The following is a 17,439-nucleotide window of genomic DNA, read 5'->3' as shown; positions in this document are numbered from 1 at the left end:
ACAAAAGTGTTGCCAGAGGTGGGTCCTGAGCACAAGATGGGTGCAGATGGAGGGAGGGAGAAAATGGCCTCAGAAGCCATTTTGATGGCTTTTGTTCTGATGGCTTCAGTTGTTTGTTTGCCTCAGTTGATTTGTAAATAGCATCTTGCAAAAAGGCAAACTTAGTATCCTGAAAACATATGGAACCCTCAAGGTACAATTTAAAATATGCATCCCAGAGATACAGAGTTTGCCGGACAAACACAAGATAAAGGAATTCATGACCACTAAATAGCCCTACAAGAAATGTTAAAGGGGACTCTGCATGGATAAACCATAAGTAGGACTAAGAAAAGTAGGAAACACAAAAGCAGTATAAATAAGTATATTTAAAATTCAGTCAAGGGATTCACAAAATAAATTATGTAAATAAATTCACAAAATAAACATAAATTATGAACCATATACCTAAAATATGGGCATGGGAGAGAGAAGGGTAAAGAATAGGTTCAAATTTAAGTGACCATCAACTTAATATAGAATGTTACATGCAGAAATTATATACACACCCACACGTGTATATACACATACACACACAAATTACCATTATATATACATCCATGTATATATATATAATGGTAACCATGACTCAAAAACCAGTAATAGATAATGCAAAGACTAAGAGAAAGGAATCCAAGTATATCACTTAGGCCAACTAATCATGAGAAAAAAGAAGAAAGGAACAGAGAAGTACAAAAACAACCATAAAACAAGTAGCAAAATGGTAATAAACGCATACCTATCAATAATTACTTTGAATGCAAATGAACTAACTCCAGTCAAAAGACATAGAGTGACAGAATGGATAAAAAAGCAAGACCCATCTATATGCTGCCTACAAGAGACTCATTTCAGACCTAAAGACACCAGAATCAAAGTGAAGGGATAGGGAAATGTTTATCATGCAAATGGATGTCAAAAGAAAGCCCAGGTGGCAATACATGTATCAGACAAAATAGACTTTAAAATAAAGACTGTAACAAGAGACAAAGAAGGACACTATATAATACTAAAGGGGACAGTCCAACAAGAACATAATACTTGTAAATATGCACCAAAAATAGGAGCACCCCAATACATAAAACTGTTAATAACAAAAAGAAAGTAATTGAAGGTAATACATTAATAGTAGTGTACTTTAAATTTTTTTTAACGTTTATTTATTTTTGAGAGAGTGTGAACGGGAGGGACAGAGAGAGGGAGACACAGAATCTGAAGCAGGCTCTGAGCTGTCAGCACAGAGCCCAACACAGGGTTTGAACCCTGTGATGAGAGATTCAATGAGAAACAATGAGATAATGAGCTGAAGTCAGATGCTTAACTGACTGAGCTACCTAGGTACCCCTAAAGTAGGGCACTTTAACACCCCACGTACGTCAACAGATCATCCAAACAGAAAATCAACAAGGAAACACTGGCTCTGAATAACACATTGCACCAGATGGATTTGACACATGTATTCAGAACATTCCATCCTAAAACAGCTGAATACACACTTTTTTCCAGTGTACATACACCATTCCCCAGAATAAATATTATGCCACAAAACAGGTCTCTCATGGAAAAGATTGAAGTCATACCATGCATCTGTTCTGAACACAGTGCTTTAAAACTAAAAGCCACAAGAAAAAAACCTGGCAAGAGCACAAATACATGGAGATTTAATAACATGCTACTAAACAATGAATTGGTCAGTCAAGAAATTAAAGAGGAAATAAAAAATAACATAGAAATAAAATGAAAATACAATCATCCAAAATCTTTGAGATGCAGCAAAAGCTGTTCTAAGAGGGAGGTTTATAGCAATACAGACCTACCTCAAGAAGCAAGAAATATCTCAGATAAACAACCTCATACCTATAGGAGCTAGAAAAAGAAGAACAAAATCCAAACCAGTAGACGGAAGAAGTTTTAAGTGTTAGAGCAGAAATGAAATAGTAACTTAAAATACAGTAGAACAGGTCAATGACACCAGGAGCTCATTCTTTGAAAAGATCAACAAAATAAACCTTTTACCATACTTATCAAAAAAAAAAAAAAACCTCAAAATCAGCAGTGAAAGAGAAGAAATAACCACCAACATCACAGAAATACAAAGGATTATAAGAGAATATTACAAAAAATTATATGCCAGCAAATTGGACAACCTAGAAGAAACACACAAATCTCTAGAAACATATATATAACCTCCCAAACTGTCAGGAAGAAATAGAAAATTTGGACAGACCAATTACCAGAAATGAAATTGAATCAGTAATCAAAATACCTCCCATAAACAAAAGTCCAAGACCAGATGGCTTCACATGTGAATTCTACCATTTAAAGAATTAATACCTAGTCTTCTCAAACTATTCCAAAAATCAGAAGAGGAAGGAAAGGTTGCATATTCATACTATGAGGCCAGGATTACCCTGATACCAAAACCAGATTAAAACACTGCAGAAAAAAGAATGATAGTCCAATGTCTCTGACGAATATAAATGCAGAAGTCCTCAACAAAATATTAGCAAACTGAGTCCTACAATACATTTTAAAAATCATTCACAGTCTAGTGGGATTTATTCTGAGGATGAAAGGGTATTTTAGTATTCCCAAATTAATCAGCATGACACATCACATCAATAAGGGGAATGATAAAAAGCATGTTATCATCTGCACAGATGCAGAAAAAGCATTTGACAAGGTACAACATTTATTCATGATAACTCTCAACAAAGTAGGTTTAGAGGGAACATAGTTCAACATAATAAAGGCCATGTATGGAAACCCCACAGTGAACATCATACTCAGTGGTGAAAACCTGAGCTTTTCCCTTAAGATCAGGAGAATGACAAGGATGTCCCCACTCACCACTTATATTCAACATATTGTTGAAAGTCCTGGACACAACAATTAGACAAAAACAAAAAGTATTGAAATTGGAAAGGAAGAAGTAAAATGTTCACTGTTTGCAGATAACATGATACTATATGTAGAAAACACTAAAGTTCCATCAAAAAACTAGAACTGGTAAGTGAATTCATTAAGGTCACAGGATACAAAATCAATATATAGAAATACGGGGCACCTAGCTGGCTCAGTCAGTGGAGCATGCAATTCTTGATCTCAGGGTCGTGACTTCAAGCCCCATGTTGGGTGTGGAACCTACTTAAAACATGTTTTTCAGAAATCTGTTACATTTCTATACACATAATGAGGTAGCAGAAAGAAGTTAAGGGGAAAAACCCCTTTTAGTGTTACACCAAAAAATAGTAGAAACCTAACAGTAAACTTAACCAAAAAAGTAAAAGAACTAAACTCCCAAAAACTATGAAACACTGGAAAAAAAAAAAAAAAAGCCTATGAAACGCTGATAAAAGAAATTGAAGAGGACACACACAAATAGAAAGACATTACAAATATTGTTAAGATGTCCATACAACAAAAAAAAAAATCTGTAGATACAATGCAATCCCTATCAAAATACCAACAGAATTTTTCACAGAACTAAAATAAATACTAAACTTTGTATGGAACTACAAAGACCCCAATAGCCAAAGCAGTCTTGAAAAAACAACAAAACTGGAGGTATCACAACCCCAAATTTGAAGATATACCACACACCTGTAGTAATCAAAACAGTATGGAATTGTCACAAATACAGACACATATATCAATAGAATGTTATAGAAACCCAGAAATGAACCCACAATTATATGGTCAATTAATCTTTGACAAAGGAGGAATGAATATACAATGGAAAAAAGTCTCTTCAATAAATGGTGTTGGGAGAACTAGATAGCTACATGCAAAAGAATGAAACTGGACCACTTTGTTACACCATACACAGAAATAAATTCAAAATGGATTAAAGACCTAAATGTGAGACATGAAACCATAAAAATCCTAGAAGAGAGCACAGACAGTAATTTCCCTGACATTAGCTGTAACAATTTCTAGCTAGGTCTACGGAGGCAAGCCAAACAAAAAATAAACTACACCAAAATAAAAGCTTCTGTACTGCAAAGTAAGCAACGAAGGAACATGAAAGCCTGCTGAATGGGAGAAGATATTTGCAAATTACATATATGATAAAGGATATCCAAATATACAAAGAATGTATACAACTCAACAAAACAAATATTCCAGTTAAAAAATGGGCAGAAGACATGAACTGACTTTTCTCCAGAAGAGACCAACAGATGGCCAACAGACATATGAAAAGATACTCAATATCACTTATCATCAGGGAATTGCAGATCAAAACCACAATGAGAAATCTCTCACATCTGTCAGTATGGCTGAAAACTAAAATACAAACAGTAACTGTTGGTGAGTATGTGGAGAAAAACTGTTGATTCCTGCAAACTGGTACAGCCACAGTAGAATATAGTATGGAGAGTCCTCAAAAAATTAAAAATAAAACTATCATATGATCTGCTGATTTCACTACTGGATGTTACCCAAAGAATACAAAAACACTAATTTGAAAAGATATATGCACCTCTATATTTATTGCAGCACTTCTTACAATAACCAAACTATGAAAGCAATGCAAGTGTCCATCAGTAGATGAATGGATAAAGAAGAGGTTGTGTATACATACAATGGAATAGTATTCAGTCATTTAAAAAATGATATCTTGCCATTTGCAGCATCGTGGGTGGATCTACAGGATATAATGCTAAGTGAAATAAGTCAGAGAAAGACACATACTGTATGATTTCACTCATATGTGAAATTTAAGAAACAAATGAACAAGGAATAAAAGACAATCCAAAAAAAACCCCAGACTCTGAACTAGAGACCAAAGTGATGGTTATCAGAGAGGAGATGGGCAGGAGGGGCGGTGCATGACACAGGTAAAGGGGATTAAGAGTCCACTTATCTCAATGAGCACTAACATACAGAATTCTTGAATCACTGTATTATACATCTGAAACTAATACTATACAGAATTCTTGAATCACTGTATTGTACACCTGAAACTAATACTATATGTAATAAAAATTTTAATAAAAAATAAAATAGGCATCCCAGTCAGTTGTGTTTTTGTTTTTCTGCAAGTCACAGCTTTCTAATTTAATTTTGAGTAAAGCAAGTTTGTGAAGATTAAAAGTTTCCCATAATAGCCATTGAGGTTCAAAATTACTTTTGGCTAAGTTGATCCATTTAGTTATAAATATACATGCATGAAGACGATAGATTTTTTTTTTTTTTTTTTTTTTTTTTTTTGAGAAGAGAGGGAAACAGAATCCCAAGCAGCCTCTTCCCTGCCAGCACAGAGTCCGACATGGGGCTCTAACCCACAAACCGCAAGATCATAACCTGAGCTGAAGTCAAGAATCAGACACTTAACTGACTGAGCCACCCAGGCACCCCAATAAGAGACCCTTTTTTTTTTATGTTTAGTTTTGAGAGAGAGAGCGAGCATGAATGGGGGAGGGACAGAGAGAGAGAGAGGGAGACACAGAACTTGAAATGGGTCCCACGCTCTGTACTATCAGCACAGAGCCCAACGTGGGATTTTTTGGTTCTTATTTTAGAGAATGAGTGAATTGGGGAGAGGGGTAGAAGGAGAGAGAGAATTTTAAGCAGGCTCCATGCTCAGTGCAGAGCCCAATGCAGGGCTTGATCCCACTACCCTGGGATCATGACCAGAGCTGAAATCAGGAGTAAGATGCTCAAGTGAGCCACAGGCACTCCAGAACGTTAAATTTTAAACATAAAACCAGCCAGAGTCCCAGAAACATGAGGAGAAGTGGGGGGTACCCTCAAGCATTTTGATAACTGTTCTCCCATTTCTTAGAGGCTTTTCTCTAGAGCAGAAAGAAATTTCTAAACACAGTTTCAGGGCGCATGGATGGCTGTCAGTTAAGCGTCCAACTTTGGCTCAGGTCATGATCTTGCAGTTTGTGAATTCGAGCCCCACATCAGGCTCTGTGCTGACAGCTCAGAACCTAAACCTGCTTTGGGTTCTGTGTCTTCCTCTCTCTTCCCCTCCTCCACTTGTTCGTTTTCTCTCTCTCTCTCTCTCTCTCTCTCTCCCAAAAAATAAAACATTTACAAAAATAATAAAAAAATAAACAGCACAATTCCAACAGGAACAGTCTGGTTCTAAAAAGGAGTCAGACCAAAGGCTAGAACAGTTTCAGTAGGCACAGTCTGGTTCCAGGCAGGAGTCAAGCCAGAGACCAGCATGGTTTCATCATGAAGAGTCTCGTGTCCTAAAAGGATTCAGACCGAAGGCCACACAAGTACTCTCAGAGATTGAAAAAACAAAAACACAAGGCCTGAAAACAGATTGCAAATGAAGCCTGGAGGCTTAAACACAAAGCAGGGCACTCAAAATCCAGGAGAAAACTTACCTTCAAACTCTGTAGGTGGTGAGAAGACAGCGTACCCAGTTGGCTCTGTAGATACCGTCATCTCTTCGCTCACCAGCCTTAGAGTTGTTGAAGGTCTTCACTAGATCTCATTTTTGATCATCAAGTAATGCTGACTTTAAAAATAAAACTGCCAGGGGCACCTGGGTGGCTCAGTTGGTTAAGCCTCTGTCTCTTGATTTTGGCTCAGATCATCTCATGGTTCATTAGTCTGAGCCCCATGTGGGGCTTCATGCTGATGACACAGAGCCTGATTGGGATTCTCTCTTTCCTGTTCTCTCTACCCCTCCCCCATACTCACTGTCTCAAAATAAACTTTTAAAAATAAATAAGATTGCCAGTTATTTTACCAGCAAAAAAAAACAAAAAAAACCAGGTTTATTCAGTAATACTAGAGAATTGCAGTCCAGGACAAACAAGATAGGGCAAAACGATAGGCAAGAATTCAGAAGGAAGGAGAGGAATGCCCTTTAATAAAGAGGAAAACAGGATGTTGAGAAAGCTGTTATAAACAAAAAAGTCCATTAGAGTAAATTGGGAACTGGAAGTATAGTGGGTTTTCACTGGCTGAGGTGTCAGTGTCTCATTGGCTGGATTGTTGCTTGGGGGAGGAGGAAAGCCTTTCTTCCTCCTGTTGGGATAGCAAAATAGTATCCTTGTGCAAAGTCCCTCTCTTCCCCTTAGGTCTGGAATTGAGAAGTGAGAAGTTGTGAGAGCTGGCCCTGCTGGCCTGACTCCATTCTAAATGAGATTTCCTTTAAAAAAAAAAGGTTTCCTTTAATTAATTTTCACATTTTAAAATATGCATGTGGCAGGGGTGTTTATTTTTTCACCTTTATTATGTTGTGTTCAAATACTATGACCTTTACAGTTCTTGCATTTTGAATTTGGAAATGAGTATGATTTTGTGGAAGTGCTTGTATAATTATTTTTTGTAACTGTTCCAAAGTTATTTGAATAGACATTTCTCTGTAATAGATTTACTTGCAGTCTCTTACCTTTTCTTTCAAATACAAACTTCTTTTAAATCTGTCATAAGGATATATATCCTACTTTACTGCCACTTCTGTTAACCTCCACTTAGGAACTTCGTAGAACCATCATTTCAAAGATGGAACCCTTCTCTATTTTATCTTTCCCATAATTCCCCTTAAGAAATGCTAGGGGTGCCTGGGTGGTTCAGTAGGTTAAGTGCCCAACTTGATTTCGGCTCAGGTCATGATATACAGTTCGTGGATTCAAGCCCCGCATCAAGCTCGGCACTGGCAGTGCAGAGCCTGCTTGAGATTCTCTCTCTCTCCCCACTTCTCTGCCTCTACCCAGCTCTCTTTCTCAAAATAAATAAACTTAAAAAAGAAGACTGTTACAGCTTGATTACTCTAACAAGATATAATATGAAGCACCAAGATTCAAATGAAATAAATGAATCTCACATCAAATTTTCTTGGATATAGATTCATTTTTCCAGTGACCAAACCCTGCTACACTTCATTCCTCAAATGTTTCTCTCCTTGGCTAATAGAATTTCTTAGTTTCACCTGGAAGCAGAGTGGTCTAGGGGAAAAAAAGACAGATTTTAGGTCAGAAAGGCCTGGGTTTTAATCCAAGCTCTACGTACATAACAGTTTGATCAAGTTATTTAACCTCTTTAAACCTTAGTTTCCTCTCCTGTAATAAAAGAATAAAAGCCAAGAATTAATACTGTATCAACTGCAGGGGCTACTAACCTTAGAAAAAGCATCATCGTTGGCAGTCTAAGAGAAAATAGAGAAGTAGTAAAAATAAATAAAAATGGCGTTTATTATATATGTATGTAATTCTGTATGTATATAATCAATTATATATAATTATATTTATATAGCATATTAATATATAATAAAACATTTTATATAATATATACATTATGTGTATATATATATATATATATATTTAAGTATTTGTTCTTTTGAGAGAGAGAGGCAGAGAGAGAATTCCAGGCAAGCTGTATACTGTCAGTACAAAGCCCAATGCAGGGCTCAAACTCATGAACCATGAGATCATGACCTGAGCTTAAACCGAGAGCCAGCCACTTAACCAAGGCACCCAGGAGCCCCTAACATATATTTTTAATACAGTAAAGAAAAGTTTTGGAAGGCATGTTTTCAAAACAAATCAGATATAAGACCAGTTCCAGTGAGAATCCCTATTTGCTGCATCCCCTCATCAGATTTTGAGGAAATGTTTATCACATTATGATCTAAGATAGATTCTTTCTCAAGTGTTTGTTATGTGGAAAAGTTTTTAGTTTTGAACTAGCCATTACTAGCCTGAAATTTTATTTTTATACTTATACTCTCTTTTTGTTTTATTGTAAGACTAACAAATTTCCAAACTGTTTTTACATTTTAAAAGAATTAGTGGTGCCTGGCTGGCTCATTTGGTAGAGCATGTGACTTGATATCAGGGTTGTGAGTTTGAGCTCCACAGTAGGTGTAGAGATTACTTAAAATCTTAAAAAATATTTATTACAATGCCTAGACACCTATTTTTTTAAACCTGTTTTTATTCATGTGTATATAGGATGGGACATGAAAAGATTTTGTAAAACTATTTTTACAGGCCTTTCTACAGAGTCTTTCTGAGAGGGAAGCAAATTTGTTTTCATGTACTTTTAAGATAATTGACCAGATAGCATATATTAAGTTTTAGCCAACACAAACAAATGGAAAGATATTCCATGCTCATGGGTTAGGAGAATTGATATTGTTAAAATGTCCATACTATTAAAGCAATATACAGATACAATATAATCCCTATCAAAATACCAACAGCATTTTACACAGAACTAGAACAAATAATAAAATTTGTATGGAACCCTAAAAGACCCCAAATAGCCAAAGCAGTCTTAAAAAAAGAAGAATATAGCCGGAGATATCACAACCCCAAATTTTGAGTTATACTACAAAGCTGTAGTAATCAAAACAATATGGTATTGGCACAAAAATAGACACACAGATCACTGGAACAAAATAGAGAACTCAGACATAAACCCGTGTTTATATGGTCAATTAATCTATAACGAATATTAACCAGTTAATCTTTTGGTTTCAAGTGATAGAAACTCAAGTTACCTTAAATAAAAAATAGGTTGTTAGTTCAAAGATTCCCAGGAAGGTTCTGCCTACCAGGCTGTGAGAAGGGCAGGAATTGGACTCAGCCTGAGGGGTTACTAGAGCAAGTCTTGAAACATTGGCAGGATTCTCTTTCCCCCTGCTGCTCATTGCTCCTTTTCCCTATAGGCCACCTTTATTCTCAACCATTGCAGGATTCCTTTAAATAGGAAGATAAATAGTTCCCCACAAGTTTTACACTCTTAGCCACTAAACAGTTAGTTAAACATAATGGTCTTTCTGGGCCATGTTCAAAAAGCTCATGGGTGGGACTGATGAGTGTGGCATGACTTAGTTGCTCTTTCAGGGACCAGTTGACTGTGTGGAGGGTGGAATAGTGTGATAGGTTCATGTCAATCAGGTACCAATCTCTAGACTAGTCAACCGATTACTTTCACTAATCATGTGGGTGGCTAGATCTTAGATAGAAAAGGAGTGCTAGGCAAACAGCCATGTAGAGTCTCCTACCCTAGGACAGTGGGATTCCATGGTTTTCATCATGTTCTCTGTAAGCCCCCAGAGCCCTTGTCAGTTCATGGCAAAACCAGTTTTCCATAAATAACTGTCACATATCCACCTTTGCAACTTGTACTGCTAGTTCTGTATGAGCACAAGCATTTCCTTTGATGATACATGCTTTGTGCAGAAGGAATAAAAGAACAGAATTTAAAAGAATAGAAAAAAAAGAATTTTCCAGACACATATCCCCCTAAATAGGTACTCTGTATTTTAAATAATATTTTTCAAGTATTCAAATAGTATTTTTCAAGTTTCCTACTTTGAAATGACTTTTAACTTCTATCATTAGAAAGATGATCCTGGGCTTTTGGTGGACTCAGAGGTTAGGTAAAGGTTTGTCTTAGTCTAGTAAATAATGGTTTATTCTTTCTGTTTCAGTGAGGAGGTAGATTTTGAACTTCCATGCACTGAAAATGAGTGTGTATCAACTTCAGAACCTGATATTGGTGGACAATCTAAAATGGTATTTAAAGAAAAAACAGTCACTTCTCTTGGAATCGTGGCAGATGGAGTGGCCCCAGTCTTTAAAAAGAGAAGAATTGAAAATGGAAAATCTAGAAATTTAAGGCAACGAGGTGATGATCAGTAATTGCAAAAAAGCTTTTTGTACCTGCTTTTCAGACCGCATGGAGACTATACATCTTGAAGCTCCTCTGTGTTTGTTTAAATGCTAAAAATTTAGATTTATTCTAAATGTATTTTCTGTGAATCTAAAATAAATCTTTTTTTCATGTGAAACTTATTTTTGCTCCTAAAATGGAAGCCTACCACCACATTTCATTGTAATACAGTGTATTATATTGAGTGTCTAAAAATGCTAATTATGTCGTAATATAAGATGCTATGTATCTGTTACTTAAAACATGGAAAAACAAGGCCTTTATTCCATTCTTACTCATAAGCACATTCTTATCCTGCACCGAAAATGCATTACTTTTGCACACTGATACTAACTTATCCAAGAAGTAAGAATCAGACCACATAAGAGAAGATTCACAGGCCCATGATGGTTCAGTTCTAAGGATTCTGTCAAAAGGCTGATACAGAATGTTTATGTGTGTTGGCCTACCATACCCAGTTTAAGGCTAAGGGCCAAGAACCAGGACTGCAACTCAGGAACTTTAAATGTAGTGCTTAATATGGAATGAAATTTGGACCAAAGGTAGAAATGTGTATTTCCCCAGTTTGGTTCAAAGCAGCAAGCATTGTTTAAACATTATTACTTACCTTGAGCTAGGCATTATGCTAGGAGCTGAGGATATAAAGATGAATAAGATATATCCCTGTTCTTCATGATTTCACATGCTAGCATAGTCCTTCTCTCAGTCATGCACTCTGTTTCAAACAGCCTTATATATACTAGAAAGTAATTTTTCAGGCTTATTTAAAGCTATGTAGATAAAGGCTTGAACAAAAGTACTATGATCTCTGACTTCAGTAAAGTTTTAGTATTCCCTTAGACAAATTGAAAATATCTTTTCTGGTTACATTTCTTAACAAGTAGGATTTTCTTATTTTATCCATTTGAAGATGGTTTCTTCCCTTTATTACTCCAAATTCTTAAAATTATATTTTTTATAAATTGTACAGTATTTAACGTTTGGTAGTAAATATTTGTCTTTTTAAGTTTACTAGTGTACATGTAAGAAAATGATAGCTTATTAAAAACTTTATGAACGAGTTAATTAATATTGGATTGGATTTTTTTTTCTAATACTGATCAGAGTTAACAGCATTGGTGAAACAGTATTTGGACATTTGACTATATTTGATCAGTCTACTTATTTAGGTATTTCATGAATACATAGCGTATGAAGAAATATTTTAGGTTCTCAATAGTGCATTTGTCATCTACCTAAGCAGTACATTTTGGTGCTCGACTGCCCTTAATTGGAGAAAGTAATAAGACCATAAATGGAATGCTACTTTATTTTACCCCCACGTAGCTCATACAAAATATGCAAAAAACATACCTTATCATCAGGAGCTTGGGAAGATGGTGGATTAAGAGGACCCCAAGCTCACCCTGTCCCACATTTACAACTAGATACCATCCATATCCAGGTCAATAAACCAGAGAATGATCTGAAGACTGGCAGAACAAACCACAGCTAAATATAGACGTGGAGCTGCCTCTCAGGTCAGGACGGTCAGCTAGGCAGAGGGAGGCTGCCAGCAGGAGAGAGGGAGCTCTCCTGTATGGAGAGAGCAGAGATACAGGCCATCACACGGCAAGGAAAGCTAATCCCCATAAGGTTGGCTTTAAAAACCAACCTGTGTTTGTAAAACCAGTGGGACTTGGATCCTGGAGTCAGCCAACTCTGCACTGGGCAAGCGATAGCTGTGTCTCCACTCTTACAGAGCAGCTGGCTTGGAGAGGCAACATAAAAATGGCAGCTTACACAACGCCAGGGACAAATAGGAGAGCTGTTCCTACTGAGTATGGAGTATGTTAAGGGATTTGGAAAATGAGGGAGCTGGCAGGTACTGTTTTCCTCCCTCACCCACCAGCATAAACAGAGCCACCTGCAGGAGGTGGTACTGCACAGACACTTGCTACCGAATGTACTACCAATATACCATCCCCACAAGTTCTCCAGAGCACTTTCCCCCTCCTAGCCTGGAGGCCTCGTCCCTGGGCTCAGTGCAAATTTTGCTAAAGCTATGCTTACACCCTGCCTAGCCACCAGGTATTGCCTGCCACTGTGCAAATCACGCAGCGCTGCCCCATGCCCAACCTTGAACACCCACCACTTGGCCCCAATGCACAAGTTCCCAGGTGCCACAATATTTTGCGAAATCTAGCATAGGACTAGGGTCCCAACACAAATTTTGCTAACACTGCTTCCCACTCCCAAGTTCCCCTGTGGGCACAGGCCATCAGAGCTGGCCTGCCAGAGTCCCACTAACACCACAGGAAACAATCACAGCCCACAACATGCAGAGAGTCAGTGCAGACAACTGCACTGAAAGGAAAAGTGACACAACAGCAGGGTGTCAACACACATAGGTACTCTCCTGCAATGCCAGGTTCTGATGAACAGGGGATAGTGCACTGCAGGGCACTCCAGGACCTCCTCTTTATAATCGCTACTTTTAAGAACAGAATACCTAGCTGACAACACACAGAAACACACAGAGAAGCAGACAAAATGAGAGAAAATTTTCCCAGCTCAAAGAACAAGTCCATGGCTAGAGATCTAAGCAAAACAGATACATCTAACACACCAGTTTAAAGCAATGACCACAAGATACTCACTGGACTTGAGAAAACTGGACATGAGACACTTAACTCAGAGATAAGGAATAACATAGCAGAGATAAAGAGCTCAATAAATGAAATAAGAAACACGCATGACAGAATGAATAGTGGGATGGAAGAAGCAGAGGAACAAATCAGTGACCTAGAAGACGGAGTAATGGAACATAATCAAGTTGAACAAAAGAGAGTAAAAACAATTACATGAAACAAGAACAGACAGGACATTTAGCAACTCCATCAAATGTAATAATTTCATATTATGGGACACCCAGAAGAAGAGAGAGAAAAAAGGGGGTAGAAAATTAATCTGAAGAAATAGCTGAAAGGTTCCCTAATCTTGGAAGGAAACACATCCAGGTACAGGAGGCACAGAGATTTCCCATCAAAATCTACAAAAGCAGACCCACACCAAGATACATTGTAACTAAATTGAAAAAAAGTGGTGATAAATCTTAAAAGCAAGACAGGGGCGCCTGGGTGGCTCCGTTAGTCGAGCACACAACTCGGTTTTGGCTCAGGTCACGAGCTCATGGTTTCTGAGTTCAAGCCCTGTGTCAGCCTCTACGTGCTGAAAGCTTGGGATTCTCTCTTTCTCTCAATAAGTAAATTAAATAAATAAATAAGAAAGCAAAACAAAAGAAGTATCTTACAAGGGAAACCCCATAAGTGGCATGACATATTCAAAGTGCTGAATAGGAAAAATCTGCAGGCAAGAATACTTTATTCAGCAAGGTTATCATTCAGAATAGAAGGAGAGATTAAGAGTTTCCCAGACAAAAACTAAAGTTCATGACCACTAATCAACCCTGTAAGAAATATTAAATGGGACTCTTTGAGTAGAAAGGGGGGCCTGGCTAGCTCAATCAGTAGAGCATGTGACTTTGAGCCCCACAGTGGGTGCAGAGATTATATAAATAAATAACTTCTAAAAAATAAAAAAAAAAAAACAAATTGGTATGTGTGTGTGTGTGTGTGTGTGTGTATATATATATATATATATATACACATAAAGGAGAGACCAAAACTGACAGTAAAAAGGTAGGAAATACAAAATCAGTATAAATGAATATTTCTCTATAAAATCAGTCAAGGAACTACCCCCAAAAAGGATATAATAATATATACCTAAAACATGCAGAGGAAAGAAGAATGAGTTCAAACTTAAATGATCATCAACTTAATATAGACTGCTAATGCAGAAGAATTTATATACAAACCTAATAGTAACCATATATCAAAAACTACTAATAAACATGTGAAGAATAAAGAGAAAGAAATCCAAATAAATTTCTAAAGAAAATCAGCAAAACTTGAAAGAGAGAATGACAAGAAAGGGTCAGAGAAAATCTTCAGAAACAACCACAAAACAAGTAACAAAATGGGAATAAATAATATCTGTCAATGATTACTTTTTAAAAATCTGTTCTTTGAAAGGGAGAGGGACAGAGAAAGAAAGAATCCCAAGCAGGCTCCACACCCAGCACGGAGCCCAAAGCAGGGCTCGATCTCACAACCATGAGATCATGACCTGAGTGGAGCCACCCAGGTATCGCAATAATTACTTTGAATGTAAATAGACTAAATGGTCCAATCAACAGACATAAGGTGACAGAATGGAAAATAAAAGTAAGACCCGTCTATATGCTGCCCACAAGAGACTTATTTTAGATATAAAGGCACCTAAAGATTGAAAGTGAGGGATGGAAAAATATCTATCATGCAAATGGAAGTCAAAAAAGCTGGAGTAGCAATACTTCTATTAGACAAAAGAGACTTTAAAACAAAGACTGTGGGGCGCCTGGGTGGCGCAGTCGGTTAAGCGTCCGACTTCAGCCAGGTCACGATCTCGCGGTCCGTGAGTTCGAGCCCCGCGTCAGGCTCTGGGCTGATGGCTCAGAGCCTGGAGCCTGCTTCCAATTCTGTGTCTCCCTCTCTCTCTGCCCCTCCCCCGTTCATGCTCTGTCTCTCTCTGTCCCAAAAATAAATAAACGTTGAAAAAAAAAATTTAAAAAAAAAAAAAACAAAGACTGTAAAAAGAGACAAAGAAGGACACTATATAATAATAAAGGGGATGATCCAACAAGAAGATATAACAATTATAAATATTTAGGCAGCCATCATAGGAACACCCCAAAACATAAAATAGTTCATAACAAATATAAAGGAACTAATCGATAGTGGTACAATAATTATAAAGGACATGGAGTGCCTGGGTGGCTCAGTCGGTTGGGTGTCTGACTTCAACTCATGTCATGATCTCATGGTTCGTGTGTGCGAGCCTCACGTTGGGCTCTGTGCTGACAGCTCAGAGGCTGGGGCTGCTTCAGATTCTGTGTCCCTCTCTCTCTGCCCCTCCCCAACTCGCACTCCGTCTCTCTCTCTCTCAAAAATAAATAAACATTAATTATAAAGGACGTTAGCTCCCCACTTACATCAATGGAGAGATCATCTAAACAGAAAATCAACAAGAAAACAATACCTTTGAGTGACACACTGGAACAGATGGATTTAACAGATATATTATGAACATTCCATCCTAAAACAGAATACACATTCTTTTCAAGTGCACATAGAACATTCTCCAGAAACAGTAACATTTTAGGCCACAAAACAAGTCTCACAAATTGAAAAAGATTGAAATCATACCATGCATCTTTTCTGAACACAATGCTATGAAACTAAAAATGAACCACAAGAAAAAAATCTGGAAAGAACACAAATACATGGAGTTTAAATAACATGCTGCTAAACAACAAATGGATCAACCAAATAAAAGAAGAAATTAAAAATACATGGAAACAAATAAAAACGAAAGCACAATGACCCAAAACCTCTGGGATGCAACAAAAGCAGTTCTAAGAGGGAAGTTTATAAAACCAGTATAGGTCTAACTTAAGTAGTAAGATAAATCTCATATAAACAATCTACCCTTACACCTAAAAGAGCTACAGAAAGAACAATAAAACCTAAAACCAGCAGAAGGAAGGAAATAATAAAGATTAGAGCAGAAACAAATGATATAGAAACTAAAAACAAAAACAAACAAACAAACAAAACAGAACAGGGACACCTGGGTGGCTCAGTCATTTAAGCACCTCACCTTGGCTCAGGTCATAATCTCACAGTTCATGGGTTTGAGTCCTGAGTCAGGCTCTGTGTGCTGACAGCACAGAGCCTGGAGCCTGCTTCAGATTCTGTGTTTCCCTCTCTTTCTGCTCCTCCCCTGTTTGTGTTCTCTCTCTCTCTCTCTCTCTCTCTCTCTCTTTCTCTCTCTCTCTCAAAAAAAAAATGATAACAAAAAAACATTAAAAAAAAAACAAAACACCAATGGAACAGATCAATGAATCCAGGAGTTGGTTATTTGAAAAAAATTAACAAAATTGATAAACCTCTAGCCAAGCTTATCAAGAAAAAAAGAGAAAGGACTCAAATAAAATCACAAATGAGAGAGCAGAAATAACAGCCAACACCAACAGAAATACAAATAATCATAATATTATGAAAAACTATATGCCAACAAACTGGACAACTTAGAAGAAATGAATAAATTTCTAGAAATATATAAACTACCAAAACTGAAAAAGAAAGAAATAGAAAATATGAACAGACAGATAAGCAACAAAGATATTGAATCAGTAATCAAAAAACTCTTAGCAAAAGTCCATGACTAGATGGCTTCACAGGCAAATTCTAAAAAATATTTAAAAAAGAGTTAATACTTATTTTTTTCAAACTATTCCAAAAATCAGAAAAGGAAGGAAAACTTCCAAATTCATTCTATGATGCCATTACCCTGATATCAAAACTGGATAAAGATACCACTAAAAAAGAAAACTACAGGCCAATATCCCTGATGAAAATAGATGCAAAAATTCTCAATAAAATACTACTAAAGTGAATTCAATAATACATTCAAAAACCATCCCACGATCTAGTGGGAATTATTCTGGGGTTCTGAGGGTGGTTCAGTATTCGCAAGTCAATCAACACGATACATCACATCAATAAAAAATAAGAATAAAAACCATATGATCATTTCAATAGGTACAGAAAAAGCATTTGACAAAGTACAACATTCATGATAAAAACCGTCAACAAAGAACGT

General features: G+C 36.9%; 1 protein-coding gene across 1 annotated transcript in view; it reads left to right on the top strand.

Moving 5' to 3' along the window:
* The window catches only part of WBP4 (WW domain binding protein 4), a 65,224-nt gene extending 54,410 nt beyond the window's left edge, over positions 1–10,814 (top strand). The window contains exon 10 of the mRNA XM_043579959.1: positions 10,451–10,814. Within this exon, the coding sequence (XP_043435894.1) occupies positions 10,451–10,661 (211 nt within the window). The 3' untranslated portion in view covers positions 10,662–10,814. The remainder of the gene's footprint in view (positions 1–10,450) is intronic.
* The last annotated feature ends 6,625 nt before the right edge of the window (positions 10,815–17,439 follow it).

This window comes from Prionailurus bengalensis, chromosome A1 (genome assembly GCF_016509475.1).
Source record: "Prionailurus bengalensis isolate Pbe53 chromosome A1, Fcat_Pben_1.1_paternal_pri, whole genome shotgun sequence".
Classification (NCBI taxonomy): Eukaryota; Metazoa; Chordata; class Mammalia; order Carnivora; family Felidae; genus Prionailurus; species Prionailurus bengalensis.
The sequence above is the reverse complement of the archived record's forward strand: the minus strand, read 5'-3'. Positions and strand labels throughout refer to the sequence as shown.